Consider the following 23,471-nt stretch of genomic DNA (forward strand, 5'->3'; position numbering starts at 1 on the left):
CTTCTGAAGCTGAGGCCGCGTTAGTCAAATATGCGTAAGACGTGACTGCACCCGTGTTAAATCTCATATGGAAACGAGATCATTTACTTGTCTTAAAGTCTATTTGAAAGCTGCAAAAATGGCACTAAATCGCTTTGGCCACCAGATGGCACTGCAGGCCAACATGTTACGGCTAATATTGCCTAATATTGCGCCTCAATTTAAATAGTGTCCATTGCAAACTGCTTTGAAGTGATAATGTCATCGTACGAACAAAAGATGGCCATTTATTAATTGTCTGTTTTATCCCATTTAGATATACTCCTACACATTTAATAACTCATATTTTGTTATATAAAATAAGTGTACCCCCTATACTGAGGATCATAGTGAAATATTTAGATAATAATTGAGGGCATCAATTCTTAGAAGCAGCAAATAAGCAGTGAGGATCGTTTCCAGTAACTTCACAGACGGTGAAATACTGTCCGCTGTAGACTTACTGTTTTCTATGAAAAAAAAATTATAGACTTAACTGTTCCATACACATGTTCAGCACCTTTCGTGAGAAAAATCAGCTGAAATGCTCTCTTATATAATAATAATTACAAATCCAGCGCGAACTGTGTGAAAATTAACTTTCGCAATTTTACGTAATGGTTTTCATTGACTGATTAGCAAAATTGGATCCCAAACCGATTAATGAAATAAATTTTATCGGTGAGTAAATGAAGCTGGGTGGCACAGTATGCAGTTAAATTTCGTGAGATTTTTTTATTTTTACATTTTCAGTTAAATCAATCTAAGCGACGTCAAGAATCCATAAAAAAACACTTTAAAATATAAAGATATTTCGGATGCCGCAACAGAAAACCTGCGCAATGTGAATTATAAAAAAAGAAACATTTTATTTCATTTATAATATAATGTATTCAAAACAGCAAAAGGCAATAAAGAATCGCTAAGATTTTAAATGTTACTTTTTTTTAAACGAACTTCAATAGCAACAAACTGACTTTTTGTCCACTTTGCTCTGGTCAATGCCCATTTCTGTCGGATATGAACGTTATATCTGATATTTTATTTGAATATATACCCCGCAGGATATAGTTTATTGTACTTTATCACTGACAGTCTGAGCGCAGCTTTGGGGTAAAGCAGAGTAAAATACCTGCAGTGAGTGGGTCCCCTTCGTCTGAACTCTGATTAGACGTTTAATATCAAAACGTTTTCTTACTTATATCTTGAGGAAGAATGACGTAAAAGTGTCGTTTGATTTCTCTGTTTTTAATGTATTTAAAGTATTTACTTAACTGTTTGATTTTTACGTTAAGATATAACAACTCTTCTAAACACACGTTTTATTATTTGTCATCTGCTTTTGTCTGTAAGCTTCTAAAAAGCGAGTGGAGAAAATAGAGCAGAGCGCTATATATGAATACATTTTACCGTGCTGTACCGCGCTGTACCGTAACAGCTCCCTGGCTGTACGAAAAGTGGGCTTCGACCCCCTTTGGCTTCCCTCTCTCACGCAGTCCCACCACACCTGACCATGTGGCACCATGGATGTGTAAAGGGTAAGGGCTTCGATAGAGTGACGCACGTGGCACGACGCACGTGGCACAGCGCACGCGCTCCCGTCTCGGTTTTGCGCTTGTGCGTTTGAATATCGTCTGAAAGCTTTGAAACCAGTTTCCATACCGCTGTCCGTCAATCAATCTGGGACTTAATTTGGCCGAATTCAATATTAATGACAAGTAAGAGGAGCAGAAAAAGCGCGAGTTTCTCCCTCAGTGCGGGAAGTTCGGATGATTTTTCCGAACTCATGTCCGCGAAGATCCTACTGAGGACTTTTGACTTTTCAGCCGTTTGTAGTGAAAAGACAGAGACACACACTAGTTTACTGGAGTTCATCGCCCAGCTTTATTTGAGCAGAGTTCATGATGTTACCGGCTCGGCCTCCGATTCTTATCCTCCTTTTTTTTTTATGTGGGAAATACGGATAAATACTGTATATGAAACACACCCGTGTGGCAGGGGCCCCACCTGCAGCTGCCCTAATCATTTGCTCTCCTGGAAGCCCATTAAATTATTACTCATAAGTGCACATTGTTGGTCATTCCGTCGGGTTTGCGCTTCTATTTCACAAGAGCGTCTGCAATATACTGGAAATATGAATGGGAATAAACTGAAATAACTTGAATGGTTGAGGAAAAGTTATGAAAGGAAACCTGTTCAACGCGCTTGTGAAGCCCGAGTGGCGCGCGCGCACGTAAAAGCTAAGCGTTCGAGGCTCCAAACCTCCCGACTCTGCCGAATAATCCGAACGAGTTAAATCCCGTGATTCGCTCAACCCTCCCTTCCCATTGGTCAGAAGTTCCGAGGGGGGCGGAGCCACACTCATCTCCGTCTTGCCTCAGTACTGCTGGGTCCGAAACCCGCGCCGTTCCGGTCCGCGCGAGCTTTAACATCGATTTGTTTACAGAAATCACTTTTGGAAGGAGTTTGGCCGCATCCGGTGTTTTCTTTTTTTGTTTTTGTTTTTGTTTGTTTTTCCCTGCCAGCGGTTCGGAGTGTAAAATCCCGCCTCGGGGAAGAGCTTCGTCCGGTCGGATTACTGCTTCACGGCGGATCCGCGCTTCTAACGGAGTCCGCGAGGAGGGCGACGGCGGCGGCGACGGCGGTCTCTGTCTGTCAAGTGTCGCTCGGTGCTCGGTGCTGCCTGGGGTCCGAGTGCAGGAGCCGCTGCGGCTGCCGGAGACGCATGGAGCGGCGCAGCGGACACCGGGGACCGGACACCGGAGCGCCTCTCACCGCGTGAACGAACCCCGCCGACGATGCGTCCCTTTCGGAGAAGCGCCAGTAAATTACAGGTGAACAAGGAGGAAACCGCCTCACGACGTGCGGTGCGACGGAAAGCGCGGCGCGTTAAAGTGGGAAACGGGGAAACGCGGGGCGGCGCGCGAGCAGCTGCGGTCCAGCGGTGCTTCACGGCGGTATGAACGACCGCGGCGCTGTGCCACGAGCCGTCCGCGCGCGCGCCTCTCTCCGTATCAGCGCTCGTCGACCTGCGCGCAATCACTGATCAGAGGGAAAAGCGGTTACTTTGTATCCGTGTGAATAACGGCGGCTGATGATAACGTTCCGTTCTCAGCGCGAATCATGTCAATGTGCCTTAGTAGGTTTACCCTGGTGTTTTACCTTGTAACGGGATTTATTTGAAGGGAATTTCAGGGCGTTTCATATAATTTGTACGCGGTAAAACAAAGTGCAAATAGTAGTGTACTGTACTCTATCGCAGTGTAGTACTGCACTATAGTATCGTACTGTATTGTACCAGTGAACAGCGATGAGCCCAAAAACTTAGAGGAGAAAACTTCTGCTCTTTCACTGACACTCGTGGACCCAGAAGTACTGGTGCGATGGTGTACCTAGTGAAATTTCTACAGTTAGTACCTTTTTCCATTATATTTAAAAATGATATAGGTTTGCTGTTATATCTTTAAAGTTTGTTATAAAGTTAAATTCTGGGAAATTTGCAGCTGGATTTAAAGTGTCAAAGTGAGGCCACTGTCTGTGTCTGGTTGTGTGTGCAGTTACACCTGAGCGTGTGGTGTTACCTGTACTTGAGTAATGAACACATAACAGCATCTTCCTTTCTTCACGTGGCTCCATATAAAACTTATTTATTTACAACACTGTCGGGGGAGTAAAACCTTTCTTTACCTTTATCATTGTAACTTTGTTCTGGTTGCATATCTGATGCTCACTTAATATGTTTTACTTTTTTTTTTTTCTATGAAGTGTACTTTCCTCCCAGTTTTTTTCCTGCTTCAAATGTGTGTTAATAAATCAGAATATATGTTGTGCTGAGTTTTAATTTTAGTGCTAAAGGTATTTTTCTGTGCTGAAATTTCTGCAGCTTTTAGGAGATTTTCCCCGTTTTGCTGTGATCACTGAAACTTTTTTTTATCTTTTTTTTCTTTTGCTCCAGAGTTGAAAACTGCAGGCCTTCAGCTGTTAACATGAGACTTTTCCAGATTGTTCTCTTCTTTTTCGAGATTATTCTGTTGGTGGACTGTGCCAGAGGTGAGTAATGTGCTGCACCTTCTCCACTACCAGACCTGATTTTATACCGTATGTCATGACCAAACGCCCTACTGGTGTTTTCCACATGTTGTCAGCCGTTTTTCCCTTGACGCTGCTTGCGTTTCGGACAAAAGTAAGACCTTTTTTGGGGTCAGAGCTCTTCTTTGAGTCCAGGGGGCTTTGTGTTGATCTGTCAAGATTCTCAGGTAGCTTCCAGCTCTTGGTGCTGACAAGTGGGGGGGGTGGGGTTTGGAAAATCGACCTTAAAAGCAAAACAAACCGCCGAACCTGGTGAGCCAAAGAGTGCCGTTCCTGGATTACTCCATTACCCCCCCGGCCCTTAACTGCGCGTTGTTGTGCTCTGAGTGCCGGCATCACACATTCCCCACAGCAAGGCTAAACAAACAAGCCCATCAGGTTCCCTGCCGAGCAGCATAAACACACAAACAGCCCCCCGGTAGCTTCCATGCCCCCCTGTGTGGATGTTCCGCTCTACTTCCTGGCCAAAAGGCTATCCTCTATTCCCGTGTTTCTCTACTATATTTGAGTGTCAGTTTTGTCCCGCTCTCTATAAGCGATAACCACAGAGGCCCACTTGAAATGATGGTTTTCGACTTCAGCTGCGGCTTTTCGCTGGTGGCGTTCAGCGTAATCTGTGCAATAATGTGGCGCCGAAGCGCACGGCCCTGTGCGTTTGCCTCCGTTATCATCATCCAAATGCAGCTTTACGAGTTTATCCTTTTGTCTGCCTTTGGAATAAACTGGGTTGAGTACTTTACACGAGGGGGGAACTTCAGAGACTCGGACCCGCAACCTCCCTGCTGCTGTGTACCACTAGAAAATAATGGAGAAAACTGCAGGAAACTGGATGGCGCTTCCGAATGCTAAATTTAAATACCGGAAATTAAATATTGTCCGCGTGGAAATTTCATCTTTAACAGTGGGGAAAACTGGAGTTGACGTTTTACTTATTTCTTTCTATTAAAATGAAATATTGCAGAAAAAGAGTGGAAAATGTAACAGTGTGTTGAAAAGAGAGGGCCCTGCAGTGCGAAGGCAGTTAGTAGGTGTTAGTGGTTCTTGCTGCCCTCTTGCTTTATGGTGTGCATCTGTCTCCACGGCGTGTGGGGGTGGGGCTGGACATTGGGGCTGGACTGCGTGTGAGGTTGAGCTGGGGGGGTGGCGGAGGGGCGCGAGCACATTGCATCTGCAAGGCTTTAACAATGGCGCATTGAGAGCCCTCCGCGGAGCAGCTTAAGCAAAAGTACACGGAATGGAAAACCTTAATTTGATTAAATTCTCCGTTATGTTTGTTTTTTTCTTTTTTGTTCGGTGCCACAGATGTGCTGCCGAGAACTCGAAGCGAGCGAGGGAAGAAGGAAGGTCATATTGTTGGGCACACGTATGGCAGGGTGCCCGGCTTAAATTCGGAAGGCAGACTGGAAGTTTGTAACTCCAAAGTCACAATCGATAAAAGTTTTATAATGCTGACAATATATAGTTACATTTATTCATTTAGCAGATGCTCTTCTCCAAAGCAATTTACAATATCGAGTTACTTACAACTATTTACCTGTTTATACAGCTGAGTTTGGGTAATTATACTGGAGCAGTTCAGAGTATGTATGTTTATCAAGGGTACTATAGCTGGAGGTGGGATTTGAACCTACGACCTTTGGGTCTAAAGGCAGCCACTCTAAGCACTACGCTATCAGCTACTCATATTGTATAATACCCCATGACTTACTCGCTGGTTGGGGTGTGTAAAAATCTCAGGTACAGTTAAAATAATTTGAAAAATACTTTGTGATTTAGTTTTTATGAACTTGGAGCTACGTTGAATCCGAAGCTCAGGTCACTGGGACTAAAAGTGTCGTCTCACTCGCCAAACTCGTGTTCAGTCGTGTTTGTTACCAGATTCATCCCGTTAACGTGTGCAGCCTCGACCACGGAGGCTCATGAGCACGGGGCACAAGGTGTAAACACTGTGGAAGTGAGTTGAATTACAGTGACCCCCCCTCCCCTCCCCACACTCTGTTGTGGGCGCTTTGTACCAGCATCCGTCAGCTCGTCGTCTTCGCTCCGCTTCCAACACTAGTGTTAGAAAACGGGTAAAATGTAAATTAGAAATAAGTAAGGAGGCGAGCATTCGTATCTTCGAAAATTCCTAACTCTGCCGTTCGTAATACGAGAAGCCAGCGTACTGCGTTTTGTGCTCCTTTTCTCACCCCAAATACCTCGTTTACACTCTTTCCGTAGCGCCGAACCTCACAGCTCAACTGCTGATGCTATTTTGAAGCACTTGGCATTTAAAAAAAAATAAAAATGTGTGTTCTGTGCTTAAAAAGATCATTATAATTGCATGATTTACAAACGTTTCACACTGAATTTACCACGAGGGTTAGGGTTAATGGCTTTGTGATGTGAAGGATGATGAATTGACAGCAGGTGACGTAGTGGTTAAAGCTGCCACCTTCCTCTTGAGACCACAGGTTTGAATCCCATCTCCTGCTGTAGTACCCTTGATCAAGGTCCCTACCCTGACTTGAAACAGTAAAAATTACCCTGCTGTATAAATGGGTAAATCACTTGAGTAGCTCAAGTCTGCAAGCTGCTTTGTAGGAAAGCGTCAGACAGATGAGCAAATAACCGAGGGAAGACGCCCGCGTTGCACCCGGGCAGACGGCTGCCCGGCCCGGTCAGTCCAGTCAAAGTCCAGATCCTTGACCCAGGGCCCGATCCGCTGGGGGGGATCAGTCTGCGTGATCTTGGCATGCGCTCAAGGTGATGTCATATGGCAAATATTTTCCAACACTTGTTGCAACAGAATTTCACTCAGCTGCTCATAAGCAGAAAGAAGCAGCAGCAGCTTTTGCAGTGAATTGGAGCTCCAGGCAAGAGCAGAAGCAGCTGGAGACATAAGATGAGCTGCACTCTGCTGTCGTTCACGTTTATCTGACACTTTTCCGCAGAAAGCGACTTACAGCGTTAAGCTGCTTACTGTTCATTTACCCATTTATACAGCTGCCTAATTTTACTGGAGCAATTCAGGGTAAGTACCTTACTTAAGGGGGGATTTGAACCTGTGACCACTGGGTCCGAAGACAGCAGCTCCCACGACTACATCGCCTGCCTCCTTTCTCCCCACCCTTGTTAAGTCCACCTGTGGAATTCTGGGAGTTCTACTTCCAGAACCCTGAGCTCATAAGCGTTTCACGTTTCCTTCAGTTAAAGCCTCTTTCCCAGCTGGAGACAGGAGCTGCTCAAGCTCTAAAATCTACTGGAAACGTGAATTTATTTCTCATATATTTACATCAGTTCTTTTATCTGATGCTTTTTTTCCCACCCAACTTACAATGATTTACCCATTTATACAGCTGGGTAATTTTACTGGAGCAGGTGAGGGTAAGTACCTTGCTCAAGGGTACTACAGCTGGAGGTGGGATTCAAACCTGCAACATTTAGGCCCCAAAGACAGAAGCTCAATACTAGGTGCTTTACGCTGCTACTCTGAAAGGCACTGGCTTCAAAATGTAAAACATGACGGACTGTGGGAGGGGTAAAAACACAGTGAAAAATAAAGTGGAGCACATGCAATGTGAACGTAGGCCATATGCACTGCTGACGTTGCGTCCTGCACTGGGGTTGCGATCCAGAGGAACCGCAGCGTGTATCAGGCTGGGCTGCATTCCCAACCAGGACTTGTGGTTCTGATCTTCTCGAAGTGCTGCTTATTGTGGTTCGGTTGGGTGAACAGAGCTGTGGGGGGGCAAACAGGGTGATTTACACCTTCTACCGCAGTACAGACAGCCCCGGGGTCAGTGCCTTATTGTGTTGGGTGTTTTAAATACGTATAGCCGCCGAGGGCTTCTTTTATAATGAGGCGGAACCCGGGGCGTCGAAACTTCGGGAGCAACATTTTTCTCGTAAAATCAAAAAATAAATTGTAACTTTGGGGGCGGGGGGGGGATTTAAAAACCAAACATCTTGCTTAACAATAAGGAAACGTATTTTAGAACACTTAAGAATGTTCGACACCCTTAGACAGTGTATGGTGTAAACATGGTAAGAGGCATCGACGCCCCGCGTCTGAAATGTCGCAACTTTGCAGGTAACATTTTCTGTGCAACAAGCAAACAAAACAAACAATCTGTTTACATCCATTTGTTCTCTTAACCAACTTCTGTCTCGAAAGTAAGTTCAGTTTTCAATCCGTTTTAAGTATAAATTTGCGCTTCATACAAATGAAAATAATTATATAGACAACAGCTTACAAATGAAAATGTTCTTTTCCCTTCTTCTTCATCTGTATGTGTCTGTATCTAAAATGAAAATAATTTCTTGTTGTGTAAACATATGTTCATCTTTATTAGCTGAGAGACAGAAGACTAAGGGGTACCGGACCGGTTCCTGTCCGGGGGCCCCGACAACCCGATCGCCGGCCCTTAACCGTTTCACGCCCGACACTGACTTTGTGCAGCTCTTTCGGCCTGGATCGAAAGAGAGCCGTACATTTAACATTAATATTAATAGTTCTGAAGGCCTGTTTGCTTTGTGAACATCTGCAGGATCGAACTGGACCTAAATGACCTTTATCTGCTGAAGGCTCATGTTCCACAACCAGGTGTTGTGCAGTCAGTGCTCAGCAACGAGAAAATCCTCTCGCCCGTATTCCTCCCGACTGAAGGGTCTGCAGGCAGTTTTTGGCTGGAGTGGAGATGGAGTTGCCCCCCCCCCCCCCCCCCCGCAATTTATACTGGGGTGGTGGTCGTCTGCATCACCTCACTGTTCCCAACTTATGAGCCCATTTTTTCAAAGTCACAAAAAAAGGTACGATAGTACAAATGGTAATGTAAGAGTAATGTATAAATGAGTAAATCACTGTAACATTCTCAGCCAGTCTGGACAAAACAGTCAACTGTGTGAATATAATTGATATATCAGTAATGAGTTATTAATGATATTAATATAATCAATAATCTATAATCAAGAATTGGTTAATATATACGGTGTAAGACATATCTGGTGTTACAGTGGTAGAGCACGGTGCCGAGTACACAGTGGGTGTTTATTTTGGCGTGTGTGAGCGGAGACCACCTGTTGTGCTGTTTCCGGGACACCCCCCACCCCCGAGTGTCTTCTGTATCATTTCAGGACCATTTTCTCTCTACAAATCGCACAAATTTGTCGAAAGTTAAGGAAAATCACCCCAATATTAAGCCGTTTTGGTCGATTTCGCATCGTTTCGCGAGACCCAGCGGAGACTGAGGTCGGGCACCAGGCCCTGTGGGCCCCTGCTGGGCCCAGCATGCTTAGCAGCAGGAGGTGGCCCCCGGGACCCCTGTGCTCCACGCTTTCCATCGAGGGCGAGAGACGAATTTGGTCTCTGCTGCACATGGTTTCTGTAATTGCCCCCTTCCCCCCTTTCCCCCCGTTCCCTGGGTTTATTGCCGGCATTCCGCCAGAGGAAGTGTATTAAGCTAATTCACCGTCGTCAAAATGGGCCGTGATTACCGAACCCCCCCCGCCAACTCCACCGCCCCCAGCCCCCACGTCACCTTCAGGTGCCCAGTAATGGGCTCTTCACACAGTCTGGGTCCATTTAGAGCGAAGAATAAACTCATGATAGCGCTCAGCCCTTCCCGCGTTTCACGTGGCGGTTAACGCATTTAAAGGCCCCGCCTTGTCAACAGCCTGTAGGAGGAGTTTTGAAAACACCGATCTCTGCTCCGTGTCCAAGGTTCGACACCGGTGATTGTCCAACTGACCGGGACAATAAATTACATTGTCTTTGTAGTGTTGACGGTAGTTTTGTTTGAAAATTCTTTTTACAGTAACAAAGAGCCTAAATTGAGAAAAAGTGAAAAAGGCCAAATCCCAGCACACTTCCTCTCGTACGATGCCCTCATCGCCACACTTTGTCTGTCCGTCCGTCCGCCCGCAGCGAGAGGTACGAGGTGCTGTGCTACAGATTACAGGGAGGCAGCTGTTATTAGCGTTCGCTCTACGGTCATTGGGTGCTGCGTCCCTCCGCCGTCCCTCCGCCCCTTGGGGAAGCCAGGCAGGGGGACGGGGACACGGACCGGGCTCCTCGGACACGTGACGAGCACACGGCTGGCAGGCGGCGCCGCCCCAAAACAAACCGACGAAACAAATCTCAAGGAAAACAAGAGCGGCCGTCTTCGGTCGGGGGAGTTTTCAACATCTCGTCTGTAACGTGACCAGGAGAGCAGCTGTGGTGAGCGCAGCGGGAGGAGGGTGGACACACGGGCCAGGAACAACACCCCCCTGTCGGACGCAGCTCCTATGTTATCGTAGCCCTCGGTGCGGGTTCGGCCGGGCAGCGCCGCTGACGCGACCTTCGGCCCCCTCGCCGGACCCCCCTCCGACCCCTGGGCCGGCGCGGCGCTCGACCCGAGAACAATGAGCTGCTGTGCCTTTTTTAAAACTGCACACACGGAAAGCAAAGTCCACTGCAGCTGTGTGTGTGTGTGTGTGTGTGTGTGTGTGTGTGTGTGTGTGTGTACAGTGGGACAGCTGGTAATGTAGTTGTTAGAGCTGCTGCTTTTGGATGCAGGTTTGAATCCCACCTCCCGTGGTGCCCTTCAGCAAGGTACTTTAAATCACTCCAGGAAAATTACCCCGCTATATAAATGAGCAAATAAATGTAAGTTACTTTAGAGAAAAGTGTCAGATAAATGTGACATTTTAACTTATTGCAGGTACTTTTTGACATAACTTCATAATCGTATAAAACATGTATCATGTGAGCATGAGCTAAATAAAGGTTTATTAGGAGTAGGTGGTAAGAGCTGCCCCTGCTGAACCCGAAAGACTCGGGTTCGAATCCCACCTCCTGCTGTTGTACCCTTGATCAAGGTATTTACCATGAACTGGTACAGTAAATATGGCCCCCCTGTGTAAGTGGGTAAATCGGTGTAATTGTTTTCTAGTTTTAAGTCACTTTGGAGGGAAGTACTGAATCAACACAGACATGATGAGACAGTAGACTGGTTGCTATTGGCTCTGTTGGTCGATGTGGTGCAACTGATGGGTGATATTTCAGTAACGAACGATGACGTGTGTCACGTGCAGCCCTAGCGGAGCAGCGTTCTTTGTGCCCTGCGCGCGAGGACACGTTTCGATCTCGTATAATTTGCCATGCTGCGCTAGAATGGCTCCGAGTGGCCTTCTTGAGGAGACCCCCCTTTTTCCCGCAGGTCTCCGAAAGACGGCGGTCATTGTGGATGGTGCTTCTCGTGTGTTTTTTAAGGAAGAGCGAATTTGAAACCATAACTGAACCAAATGTGAAATCGGCACAAGGGACTGAATTTTAGGTCGGTGGAATATCCGTGCTGGATGCGAAGGTCCCAGCTGTGGTCCCCGGAGCCCTGTTTGGTAAACAATGCTTCACACATGGCTTGTAGGAGGAGGCTCTTGGCTTGCATGGAATCTCATACCTCATGTAAACTGTTGGAAGAGGGTTTAAGTCAAAATCGTCCCACTGCTGGCGGCCTCCAGGCTCACGTCCAAGCTCCGAATTCTGCGCTTTTGTGTGAATGACTTCCAGTCCAGCTGCGCTACCCTGGCTTGTAGCGCCGGTCCCATCAGCGGAGCGGACCCTCGGCAGATAGCTGCTGAACTCCCAAGCCATCTACGCTTCCAGGACCAGGAAGCGTGTAGACAAGGTCGTCGCAGACCCTGTTGTCTCTCGTGAACCCTTGAGGTGCCCGTTATAATTCGTATCCGCTGTCGAAGGGTCGACGGGTTGTACCGTTTGGATCGGCTCCAGCAGCTGTACTGTCATAGTTTACATATTTTACAAAATTGCATTGTACACATTTTTGTAGTATTCTCTAAAACAGCTGCCACGTCACATTTTTCTGGCACATTCCTCCAAAGCAACTTACAGTTATTTACTCATTTACGCAGCTGGGTGATTTTACTGGAGTAGTTTTACGGTAACAACCTTGCTCAAGGGTACTGCAACTTGGGGTGGGATTCAAACATGCATCCTTTGGGTCCGAACACAGCAGCTCTACCCGCTACGCTACCAGCTGCCTCTCTACACTTTCTTACTCGGATGGTAATCTGTAATATCCGGGGACAGCTGGTCGTGCAGCGGTTAGAGCTTTTCTCTTTGGATCCAAAGCTCACGGATTTGCTTCCCCCCTCCACTTGCAGTAGCCTCGAGCAAGGTACTTAGCCTCAATTACTGCAGTGAAATTGTATGAATGGGTAAATAATTGCGAGCTACTTTGAAGAAAAGCGTCAGATAAATGTATGACTACGACTGAATGAGTGCCGCCAAGTCAAATTCCTCGTCTGTGTATCCTGTCATATATGGTCTCGGGCTTACAGTTGTGTGCCGTTATACCCTGAAGCACTGCGTCTCACTGCGTCTGTGGGTGTGGCTTGTGTTTCCCACGCAGCCTGGATGGATCACCTCCCAGGGTGGGCTGGGCTGACTTGTTTTCAGAGAAAACAATGATGGAACTGGTCACAGCATCTGTGTGGCATCTCTGTCCTGCGCGCCTCGCGAAGGCCTCCGGTCCTCTAGGCGCTTCCTGTCGAATGTTGCCCCTGGAGACCGGCCAGCTGTGCTGTTTCTGAGTGAGGCAAAGCATCAGGGTCCAGAAGTGCTTAAGCGGGACCGGGGAAAGACCAACCCACGTGCCTTTCGGCAAGGAAAGGACAACAAAAACGTTAACCACGCGAAAAGGCGTGACATTGGATGTGCGGCTAGTTATGCTCGAACAATATGCAAACGAGTAGCAGGAATGGGAAGTGATAGATGGTGGATGTGTGGGTGGAGGCCATAAACTTTTTAGGCAGAGCTGTCATCGGGTGTAGGGACAGCAGGTGGCGTAGTGGTTTGAGCTGCAGCCTTGCGCTCAAAGAACCCGCGTTTGAATCCCACCGTCTGCCGTAGTACTCCGATCAAGGTGCTTATCGTGATTTGATGCAGTAAAAATGACCCTGCTGCATAAACGGGTAAAAAATTTAAGTAGCTTAACAACTTGTAAGTTGCTGCGGAGAAGTGTCAGCTAAATAAATAAATGTACCGAACAAATGACCTAGCGGTTGGGTAGAAGCTGGCCCCAGTGTGCCAGCTGCTGACGTCCAGCAGAGCCTGGACAGTGAAGACAGAAAATGCATAGGCCTTCTTTTTATAGATCTCTTCCTTTCCCCGGGGCACTTTTGACACTGGCCTTTTTCTCAAGTCTTATGCAATGGCTGTGCAGCATATGCTAATGATGTCCCTGAAAATACGTCTATTCACTGCTGTTTTCCGTCTTGGGGGGTGCTGCAGGTGGCTCTTCATTCCCTTTGGTGAGATCAGTTTGCTCGATATTGCTGTTCGTGGGCGACCTCCCTTGCTCCCGGTTCGCTGTTGTCCTGGAGGAGTTCCCGGGCTTCCGTAGACATGCCGATTGGTGCTGCAACGGCAATTACATCAGAGGGCCTGGCTCCGCTGAGGGCCAGCAGTCCTGCGCGGTTCTTGCAGCCGTTGCCTCCGCTTGGGGGCATTTGTGATGGATCATCAGCGGTTTTGACTTTGTCGCCAGTTTTGTTCCCCAGTGAAAGATCAATTGAAAGTGATGGTGGCGACAGTGGGATTGCGGAAAGGAAGCCAAGAGGGGGCATTCACAGCACTGAATGAGGCTTGTTCCTGGTACTTGAGTAAAACTGTTAGCCATTTTGCATCTTTTACACTAATTATATCTATGAATGGTGAAAATTTGAAGCCGGGTATTAAATACAAATTAATGAAAGCATTTGCTGCCTGAAGAATATTTGCATTGTATGTTGTATCTAGCTGAAGTTCATGTGATGCATTTTTGCAAGGTTCTGTTTCATTCAACAGCTGTGATTGTCGGGATACACATAGAGAATTTGAGAATAATCTCATATTTGTGGTTATTTGGGTCTGCCATGGGTCTGAGTATTCAGCGTAAGTATTCAAAACTTCCCATCTATTGTAATTCACTTCTTTATTTCCATGGCAACTATTTCCTGTAAGTCAGCTTTGTGCTTTTTGCTGCAGAAGTTGGCAGCAATGCATAACCATTACTGTGCTTGATAGTTTCAAGTTGCCTCCAGTTGCACTAGTAGTAAAATAAGATTAGTGAGATAATAGAGCTAAAATGACGGGAGTACTTATTGTAAGTGGTAAGTTGCTTGGAAACCAATTTTATTCTCTGCAGCTACATTTTTTTTGTAATTGTTGAAGCATAAAGCAGCAGGATCTTCGTATAAGACTTGGATATGGAGCATCAAGTAACATCTGCACTCATATCATTGTGAAGTTTGTCAGTTGGTCTAGTGGCATTTCAATGGATACCATGTGTTTATAGGTTGAATAGCTGAAGGGTATCGTCAACATGTACAGTCAACATGTACGTCGCTGGAAATAATGATACACTACATTAGTCACCCCATGGAAGACTCTTCTAGCACCAACCGTTGGTCGTCGTGTCGCCGCCAGAAGGCAAATTGCTCTATTTCATGGTTTACTGGGCAGAATGATTGTGTCTGGGGTACCCTTGCCTTTGTCTTTGTCCGGTGCCCCTTTCCAACTGAACAACTTCCATTTCTGGGGTATATCCTCACTTTGGTTGTTTTATGTATATTGACATGTCCTAATTTAGCTGCTGCTTTTCTCCCTCCCAACTTACTGTGATTTACCCATTTATGTGGCTGGGTAATTTTTACTCTGTATGTTCAAAGTACCCCGATCAAGAGTTCTACAGCAAAAGGGAGGGTTTGAACCCAGGTCCTTCAAGTCCGATGGCAGCAACTGTATCCACTACGACACCTGCTGCTCCTACTGATTGAAGAAGCTTTTTTTTTTTTTTTTTATTTATTTATAAATAGTGGATCTGGTTTAGTGGTTTGTTGTTGAGTTTATTACTGTGAATATGGTGTACTTGTTGAGTGGGGTTTATTATTGCGAGTATAATGAAGATGTTGAGTATTGGGTTTAGCACAGCACATCTGGTGTAGTGTTTTAATATTGGCTAAGGTGCCAGGGTTTGAGAATCTTTTTATGTGTTTCATGCTGTCATTCCAAGACGTGGTGTCGGAGCAAGGCCTCTCTGACGTGGACTGGTTCCACTGGGAGCTACTGGCCCAAGCAGTGCTGACAGCAGCCTCATGGAAAGCCAAGTGGGAAGAGACACGCTGTCTTTATTAGGCCAGCTGTCGCAGTGCAGTGCTCGCTGCAGTGGGAATGTCGAGGTGTGTGAGAGCTGGGGGATGGGGGCATGCTGGTGGGTGATAGATGAACTCTTCAGTGAGGCTGCAGAAGTCCCCATCTGTCATCTTGATGGCCCTTATCATGGGACAGCAGAGTTAGTGTTTAAGGCTCACATGTGTATGAGGTACCACTGTGTAGCACTTTTGGCAGTAGGTGGCGTAGTGATTACAGATGTAGCCTTCTGCTCAAAGGACCCAGGTTCAAATTAAACTTCCTGCTGTACTTCCCTTGGTCAAGGTACTAATGTATTCTGTAATTTTCTTATGTAAATGTTAATGTTGGAAAGACTGTGGTCTTGAGCTCCATACTCAAAGTTCTTGGTGTTGGTGAAAGAACAACCCCCCTTTTTGGCAAATAACATCAACCAAACACTTTCTGTAGCTGCTGATCAGACCTGAACCATGGTTAGGAGGTATTTTGGTTCGTTCCTCTGTCCGAAGCTGTTTTTGTTCATGCGTTTTTGGGACGTCCTGCTTGAATGGGCTTCTTCAGATCACACCACAGCGTTTCATTGTTACTGAGGTCAGGACTCTGATTTGGCTGTTCTAAAACAGTTTCTTCTGTTGGAGCTACTCGGTTGTTGATTTACTCCTGTGTTCTGGATCGTTGTCGTGTTGCAGGATCCAACTGAGTTCTAGATCACAGCCCGGCCCCTTGATAAACTGCTGTGGAATTTCCTAGAATTAATTTGTCTTTCACTGACTGCAAGCTGTCCAGGTCCTGAAGCAGTAAAGCAGCCCCACAACATTATACTTCCACCACCATGCTCCACAGCTGGGGACAAGGATATGGTGTCGGTATGCAGTGCTATACGTACCAGCTTCTTATGTTAGTGCGATGTTGGCTTTTATAATACAGTGACATTTCAGTCAGTTGTTTAATCAAGTGGAATTAAGAGATTTCAGGGGTTAGTCATTCATAAAAGCCCAGTCCACAGGAAAGGAGGGAGCTGGGAGGAACTGCAAAAGCACCAAACTGGCTGGTGTTCTGGGCAAGGATGTGACAGAGGAATTTGTAGGAGGTGAGTCACAAATAGTATTTCCAGTGAGATGGTATTTCCAGTGTTTCCAGTGTGGAGGACAGTGGGCTTGCTGCCAGCAGAGCGGCCTCTGTACGGCGTGGTTGCCGACTCCCTTTCATTCTCTGCTTGCTGTGCTACACAGCTGTTGAAGCACAGCATACAGTCGCACCTTTTAAAATTATTCTCTGCAGATGAAGTGCTTTAGTGTCCTCGTGACAGAAACAGAATTGTCAGTTCTACCGTTCTGAAAGGTTTTAGATTGTGTATGAATGCTGAAACCCACATGTGATCACAGCTTGGTGGTATAAGTTCTTTCTACAAGATGTCTTCACTAAACCATCATACTTTCATTTAATTTAAGCTGGAAGCTCCACATGATATGTCTTCTTGATCACTTTGAGGTGATTACTTACAACCCCTTAGAATCACTCCGTTTACCGCAGTGAATCACCGAATTACATTGTCTTACAGAACCTTGGTTAGTCCAGTTAGTTATGACTGCTGATCAGTGGGGCTCCGTGGAAGTTCTGGAGAGAAATTCTGATTTTCTGTGGTTCTTTGCAAGAAAGTGAGGATTTCTTTTTTGAAGTTTATAGTGGAGCTTTCAGTGTCTTTTGGCAGCAGAAATCGGTGTCACACAGTGAGTGTTTGATCTGAAAACACTAAACGACTCTTATAACTCCTGTTCTCCACCAGCGCCAGATTAGTGGAAGTTCTCTGTTACTTTGCCATCCTGACCTGCGGAAACAGCATTGCATGGTGCTGAGTGACAGTAAAACTTTCACTATTTTATTTCATAAACGTTTTGCATCACCGATTCAACAATACGCTACAGCAGGTGGCGATAATTCGCTGTAAGCCTAATATAGGTCTAAAAATAAAAATTAGGATCGACAAAATAAAGCGAAGCAGCACAGACTTCTGATTTTGCGAAATATTTGTTGGCAAACTGGCTGTTCCATAATTATTTGAAAACACTGTTTCGTTGGGACTGCAGTGGGTTTGGCCAGACCCTACCCTCTGGTGGGTCTGGGGTTCGAGTCCTGCTTGGGGTGCTTTGTGACAGTTTGGCGTCCCATCCTGGGTGCGTCCCTTCCCCCTCTGGCCTGGGTCTTATGTTTGATCTGGGCAGCTATGGGACGCAGTTGTTGTATTAATATGAACGAATTTGAACGATTGAATCTCACAGATCAGTTCAACTCTATTATGGAACAGCAACCTGTGGCTCATTTTAAGATTGATTTTCTTCAGCGACTCGGCTTGTCCATCCAAAGTCCCCACGTGTCCGAGTGCCTCCCTTATTGGGAGGATCGACCGATTATTCCGTTTCCTTCGCTGAAACCGATGGCTACGCCGAGTCGCCGCAGCGCGTGAGCCAAGTGGGCCGTTGAGTGTTTTTGTCCACCTTTTGTGTTTGAATCGCACCCACTCAGGCTTGCAGGAGCAGCGCAGGCGAAACCCGAGAAGCGTAAAACAGGCGCATTCCAAACTCCCGAGCCTTAAAGACAAATGGGCTGCAACACACTTTGTTACGCCGATGTATTAATATGCTGAATTACATCACCTTATGCAAGTACTGTGATGAGTAATATTATCATTTCAGACCAAACTTAAATCTTCAGATTTGGGTGGGTGGGTGGGGGGGGAACAACAGTTCATCTTCGCATGACCACACCTCAGGTGACCAGATGCTGGAATTTTTTTTTTTTTTTTTAAATCTTTTTTAATGTACAAGACAAAAAAGGAGACTTGTTTAATCTCAATATTTAAAGTGCTGTACTTTGCATAAGACTTTTAAGATAAAAAAAAAAAAAAAATCTTATTATAAATGTCAAATTGGTAAGGAAGTTCCATAAGTGCTGCGCCATCTTCAACACAGCGTTATCTATTTTGGCCTATTTTACTTTTTTTGTCACATTATGATGTGTTTTGCTACCTTGAAATGTTTTGTTACGGTATAATAACAGTAAAATCTTTTCAAATGATTTTACAGAAATCAGGTTTTTGATGCCACCGGTCCAGTCATGCAAGGAGTCACAACATACAAAGTATAAAACCACGTTTCTGCAGCTCCCAGTGTCAACGGGTGTAAACTTTTGGGCTGTGTGCTAAACGCTGCTTTGCGTTCGGTTCTCGCCGTTAACTTTTACATCAATGAGCGTGAACAGAAAAAAGCTCCATTTTCTTAAAATTTCTTAATTTAAACAGGACGAAAGGCTTAGAACCTGCACTGGAATATTTTTGACTATTTCTTGTCTTCATATAGACAATAATATATAACGTTATATATAACATAACTGATATTCTGAATGTTGTATTTTTTAATCTATGGAGGCATTTTTTTTTTTTTTTGCTGTTAAACTAAAACAAGAGAGCAAAAAGTGAGCAGCAGCACTTGGACGTGATGTAGCCAAGTGCAGTTCGCCTGCTGTGCTTTTCTTTGTTCCCTTTTCCAAAGCAAGACATATTCCTCTGCATTTCACATCAGTCTCTACAAGGAACGAGTCGTGCAAGTGAGCCGCGTGTATTTTGCGTGCGTCTAACTAAAAACCGGGGTGGAGGACGGTGCAAAAGTCCTTTAAGGAGAAGAAAAGGTCTTTCTTTTGTGCAATTAGAAATCCCGACCGCGTGTGAAATAGGTGGACGCTTCCGATTTGGTGAAGCGATCGGTCTTGGAAAAAGTTTCTTGGAGCGAATCGGAGACGGTCTGGTTTTGGTGCAAACGGAGAAGCAGGGGAAGGAAAGACTTAGGAGGACCGCCGGTCACAGGCCCACATGCACTGAAACTGATTGCATTTCCTTATGCTTGGATGCAGGGGGAGTGTGTGTGTGTGTGTGTGTGTGTGTGTGGGGGGGGAGGGCTCTGCTGTGCAAGAAATCAGGGAGATTTATTAGTCAACTTTTACAGATGCATCTGTAAATATAATCTTTACATGTATTGCAGTTCATCATCACATGACTGAATTAATATGGGGGGGGGTCATGCAGCTGAGCGCTCACACCAATGTATCATCCATGTGATTTTCAAAAAATCATTTTGATGCGACACTAATCCTCTTATATGTAAATAAAACATTTTAACATGTTGCTAATTTTGTTCAAACATTTACTGCCTTGTTTCTTTAGAGCTGCGTTCTTGTTAATCACAAGATATTAAAACTTTTTTTTTTAATCCAGCCGTCTTTCATATCATCCAATATCCCACCGCTAAGGAGGAAAATAATCAGTGATCTTGATGAGGGAGGAGTCTTGTGCAAAGAACACAATTCCGGCCAATTCTGCGTTGCCAAAGATTACCCCCGTGTTTCAAATTTTAGGTCTGAAAATCACTTCCAATTTTTTTAAAAATACGATTTTGAAAAAAATTGGGTTTCTTTACGCAGATTAACCAACCACTATTGTTAGGAAAATTATAGAAAATTTATTTTAAAAAATAATACTGTGACCCTGCGGCGGACTGGCGTCCTGTCCTGGGTGTGTCCCCTCCCCCTCTGGCCTTACGCCCTGTGTTGCCGGGTAGGCTCCGGTTCCCTGCGACCCTGTATGGGACAAGAGGTTCAGAAAGTGTGTGTGTGTGTGTGTGTGTGTGTGTGTGTGTGTGTGTTCTACTAATGTATGGATGAGTGACCCAGTGTAAGTAGTGTATCTAGCAGTGTAAATCACCGCGGTGAATAAGGTGTGTGGGCTGATAACACTACACAGAGTTCATTGGAAGTCGCTTTGGAGAAAAGCGTCTGATAAATAAATAAAAGTGAATGTAAAGCTGTGGACAAATTGTTCCTTGGCCGCTCCGGAACCCTCTGCGGAAGCAGCTCCCGGCCATTTGGGGACGCGGTGCTGCTCCCGGTCCTGCACCTCAGTTGATGCCCCACATCCCAACCTGCCAGCACTGTCCAAAAAGCCATTATGAGTGAGCGCAGTGCTCAGACACTATACAAACACTCCTTGTTGTTATTATGGTTGATGGAGCCAGAATAGCGAGGCCATTCTAAGGGTAACAGGGCAACAGCGCTCGACTCGAGCTCGGCGCATTGAGTCATGAATGAACCGTGATGTTTAGCAAAACATTTGTTCCTGCAATTAATCTGTGCCTGACCGGACCTCGGGTGACAGGATATTGGAATGACAAGACAGTCCAGAGCATCACAGTGTTGCGTACTTTCCAGAATTTGGGGGGGGGGGGTAAAGTGGGACACGGATTGTTTCAAAAAATAAAATCACTGTTTCACTATTGCCTGAATCTTTTAATAACATAATAACATTAACATTTAATTTGTAAAAGTAGTTAACTGTAGTAAGTGTAACAATAACATCTTATGAAAAATGCAGTTTTGGTTGTGAACGTTGCACCATCTTCTAATATTCTCTAATTAAATAGTGTGTGTGTGTGTGTGTGTATTATTAAAATCTTATTTATTATATTATTACATCATATTGTGCTGGGTTTTGTGAAAACCTTTTAGTTCAGATCAGTTTTACACGATACACATACTGTAATTAATAATTTAAGGTGAATAAGAAGATACAGCTCATTCTTGCATGGGGGGGGTCCAGTCATGCCGCTGACTGCTAATTTGATTCTCTCACACACACACACGTGTCATTTTGACAATAAAGATGTTGGATAATGTTAGTTTTTTCTACTGTAAATTGTTATACATTACTGCTGATATGTATTATAATTTCCCATATTCCACTCATATCTGTCGAGTGCAACAGCAGCAAACTGAGGGCTGCAGCAGATGCTTTGAGCTGCAGCGGTCCGTCGGTGCTCTGCTCTCTCTTCATCGCATCTCCATCTGGTTCTCCTCAGCGCTCAGCCAGCGCTCCATTAGCTCTCGGTGAAGGTTTCAACCGGATCTCCATCAGCTCTGTGCGCGGGCTTCGAACCCCTGGCGTCGGGGGCACGGCTCTGTAGCCGCAGCTGCTGCCGTTCTCAAGCTCGGGAGTTCGGTCGAGACGCGGACCTCCGGCGGACCTCCGGCGGGCCTCCGCCTGCGCTCGCGCACCCCTCCCGGGCCGGAAGCACGGTGATGGACGGGCCCTAATGGCGCTGACTGCCGCAGCCTCCATACGCTGCTTTATGGCAGGTGTTTACTTTCGGTGTGTTTGTTCTGCGGTGGGAATTCACTGCGCAGTTTCAGGGCTTACTAGGCCTAATCAATTGACTACAGAGCTTTCAGATGAAAACTGTTGTGACGGGGACGTGCACAGAACAAATTGCGTTAGTCACGGCTGAAATGAAGTCGGGAATGTGGGGGGAGGGAGGGAGGGAGGGAGGGGAACGCGGAGACCCATGCGGCAGCCTGGAATTCTGGACACTGGGGGCCAGGGGAGCGCTGGGGAGCGCTCGGGAAAGAAGGGGCGCTGCGGTTCACATAGGGCAGAAACGGCAAGTGAATCCAAGCCCCTTCTCTGCACTACGACTGTGTACGTGGGGTCATAGTGTTACAACTGGTTAAGCTCCAAATTTGGAAATATTTCGTTTCAAAATGACGCTTTTTTTGAAGCTTTCATTTCAAATATGCATTTTTTTCTTTATTTTTAAGTGTATTTTCTTCATTTGTCTATTTTCGGAAAATTGTTCCGGAACAGAGGGGGGGTGCGGTGGCGCAGTGGGTTGGACCACAGTCCTACTCTCCAGTGGGTCTGGGGTTCAAATCCCGCTTGGGGTGCCTTGCGGCGGACTGGCGTCCTGTCCTGGGTGTGTCCCCTCCCCCTCCGGCCTTACGCCCTGTGTTGCCGGGTTAGGCTCCGGTTCCCCGTGACCCCATATGGGACAAGCGGTTCTGAAAGTGTGTGTGTGTGTGTGTGTGTGTTCCGGAACAAATGTCACCTGCATTTCTGTATCCAGCCATTAGTTGGCAGTAAAATGCACTCAAAGTGTAGGTATGTGGACGAATTCAAATGTGTGTACATTCCGTTCCTGGTCTTTTTGAGCGTTGTTCAGCAAAAACAAGGTGGCAAATGCTGCAGATTTTTATGAGAACACAATTAATCATTGGTATTAAACAGGAATTTGTGCACATAATGTATTTTTTTCCATCATTCTAAAGCAGCTATAATTTTTATGTATCCCAGATATTTTAAATGTCCACATTTTATTTGTTATGGCCATAGACAAAACTTTTACAAAACCTACCCTGCAAATAAATCAAGGTACGTATCCGCTGTTCACTTTGAAAATGGTTACATTCCAGCGAATGTAGCACGCGTTGTTTCACGTTAATGAAATAAATTAAAATTAATGTGCTATAGCTTTAACTGAGGTTTTTACAGAACCCGAGTCATGAATAAACTGAGGGATGTATATATTATTAAGGTTTTATTTATTGTGGCCTGGGCAGGTTTATGCACACATCGAAACCCGAGCGCTGCCCTTGTTATATTACTCGCTTGTGCTTTCGGCTGTGGTTGGAGTTGCCACGGGTACAACATTTCCCTTTAACAGTCCTTTGTGTTTGATCTCCAGCAGTCCGGACAACTGCGCAAATTCTCGTCGTCAAATATTTACCGGCGATTAGGGCCATGGGTTCGGAGAATCGTGAGGGTAGGGGGTGCTACCTCAAGTAGGGTCTGATAAGAGGAAGGCCGGAGCAGCTTTATCAGGGTGCTTTTGGCAGCTGCAGTTACACATTAACTTTACACATCGACGTGGCTAGAAGGTGGTGCCGTAGTCCTGTGCGTTTTCTCCCCACCTTATCCATCCAGCCCATCTAGAGTAGCATGAAAAAAATTGTAGCGAGAGAAGTTTTACGACCCTCGTCCTTCCATCTTTCACATTCATTTACGTACATTTATTCATTTGGTAGATGCTTTTCTCTAAAGCAACATGCAGCTCAATGAATAGAAGTTTTAAAAGTTTAAATGAAAACTAAATAAAAGTGGCTTTTTCAATGAAAGTGTTCCAGACACAAACACAACTGTTGAAACACAGTGGATTTGGTTTGTTTCATACCGCAGTTTTTGCTGCTACGCGTTAGAGTTGCTGCATATAGAATTGGTCGGTTACAGACGTGTGAGGTGACAGCGGGAAGTGAGTTTATGGAGCTGTGAGAAGATCAGGATCTGAACAGAAGTGGGTCTAAAAGGGATATGCTTTGACACCCTTCTTGAATGCTG

The 23,471-nt window shown here is 45.7% G+C and overlaps 1 protein-coding gene across 2 annotated transcripts in view; it reads left to right on the top strand.

Annotated features, from left to right (window-relative positions):
- Positions 1 to 2,402: 2,402 nt before the first annotated feature.
- Positions 2,403 to 23,471, top strand: part of fgfrl1a (fibroblast growth factor receptor like 1a) — an 84,005-nt gene continuing 62,936 nt past the window's right edge. For both annotated transcript variants that reach the window (XM_029258695.1, XM_029258696.1), the window contains exons 1-2: positions 2,403 to 2,852; positions 3,974 to 4,068. In XM_029258695.1, coding sequence (XP_029114528.1) covers positions 4,005 to 4,068 — 64 coding nt within the window. In that variant the 5' untranslated portion in view covers positions 2,403 to 2,852; positions 3,974 to 4,004. The remainder of the gene's footprint in view (positions 2,853 to 3,973; positions 4,069 to 23,471) is intronic.

This window comes from Scleropages formosus, chromosome 1, assembly GCF_900964775.1.
Source record: "Scleropages formosus chromosome 1, fSclFor1.1, whole genome shotgun sequence".
Classification (NCBI taxonomy): Eukaryota; Metazoa; Chordata; class Actinopteri; order Osteoglossiformes; family Osteoglossidae; genus Scleropages; species Scleropages formosus.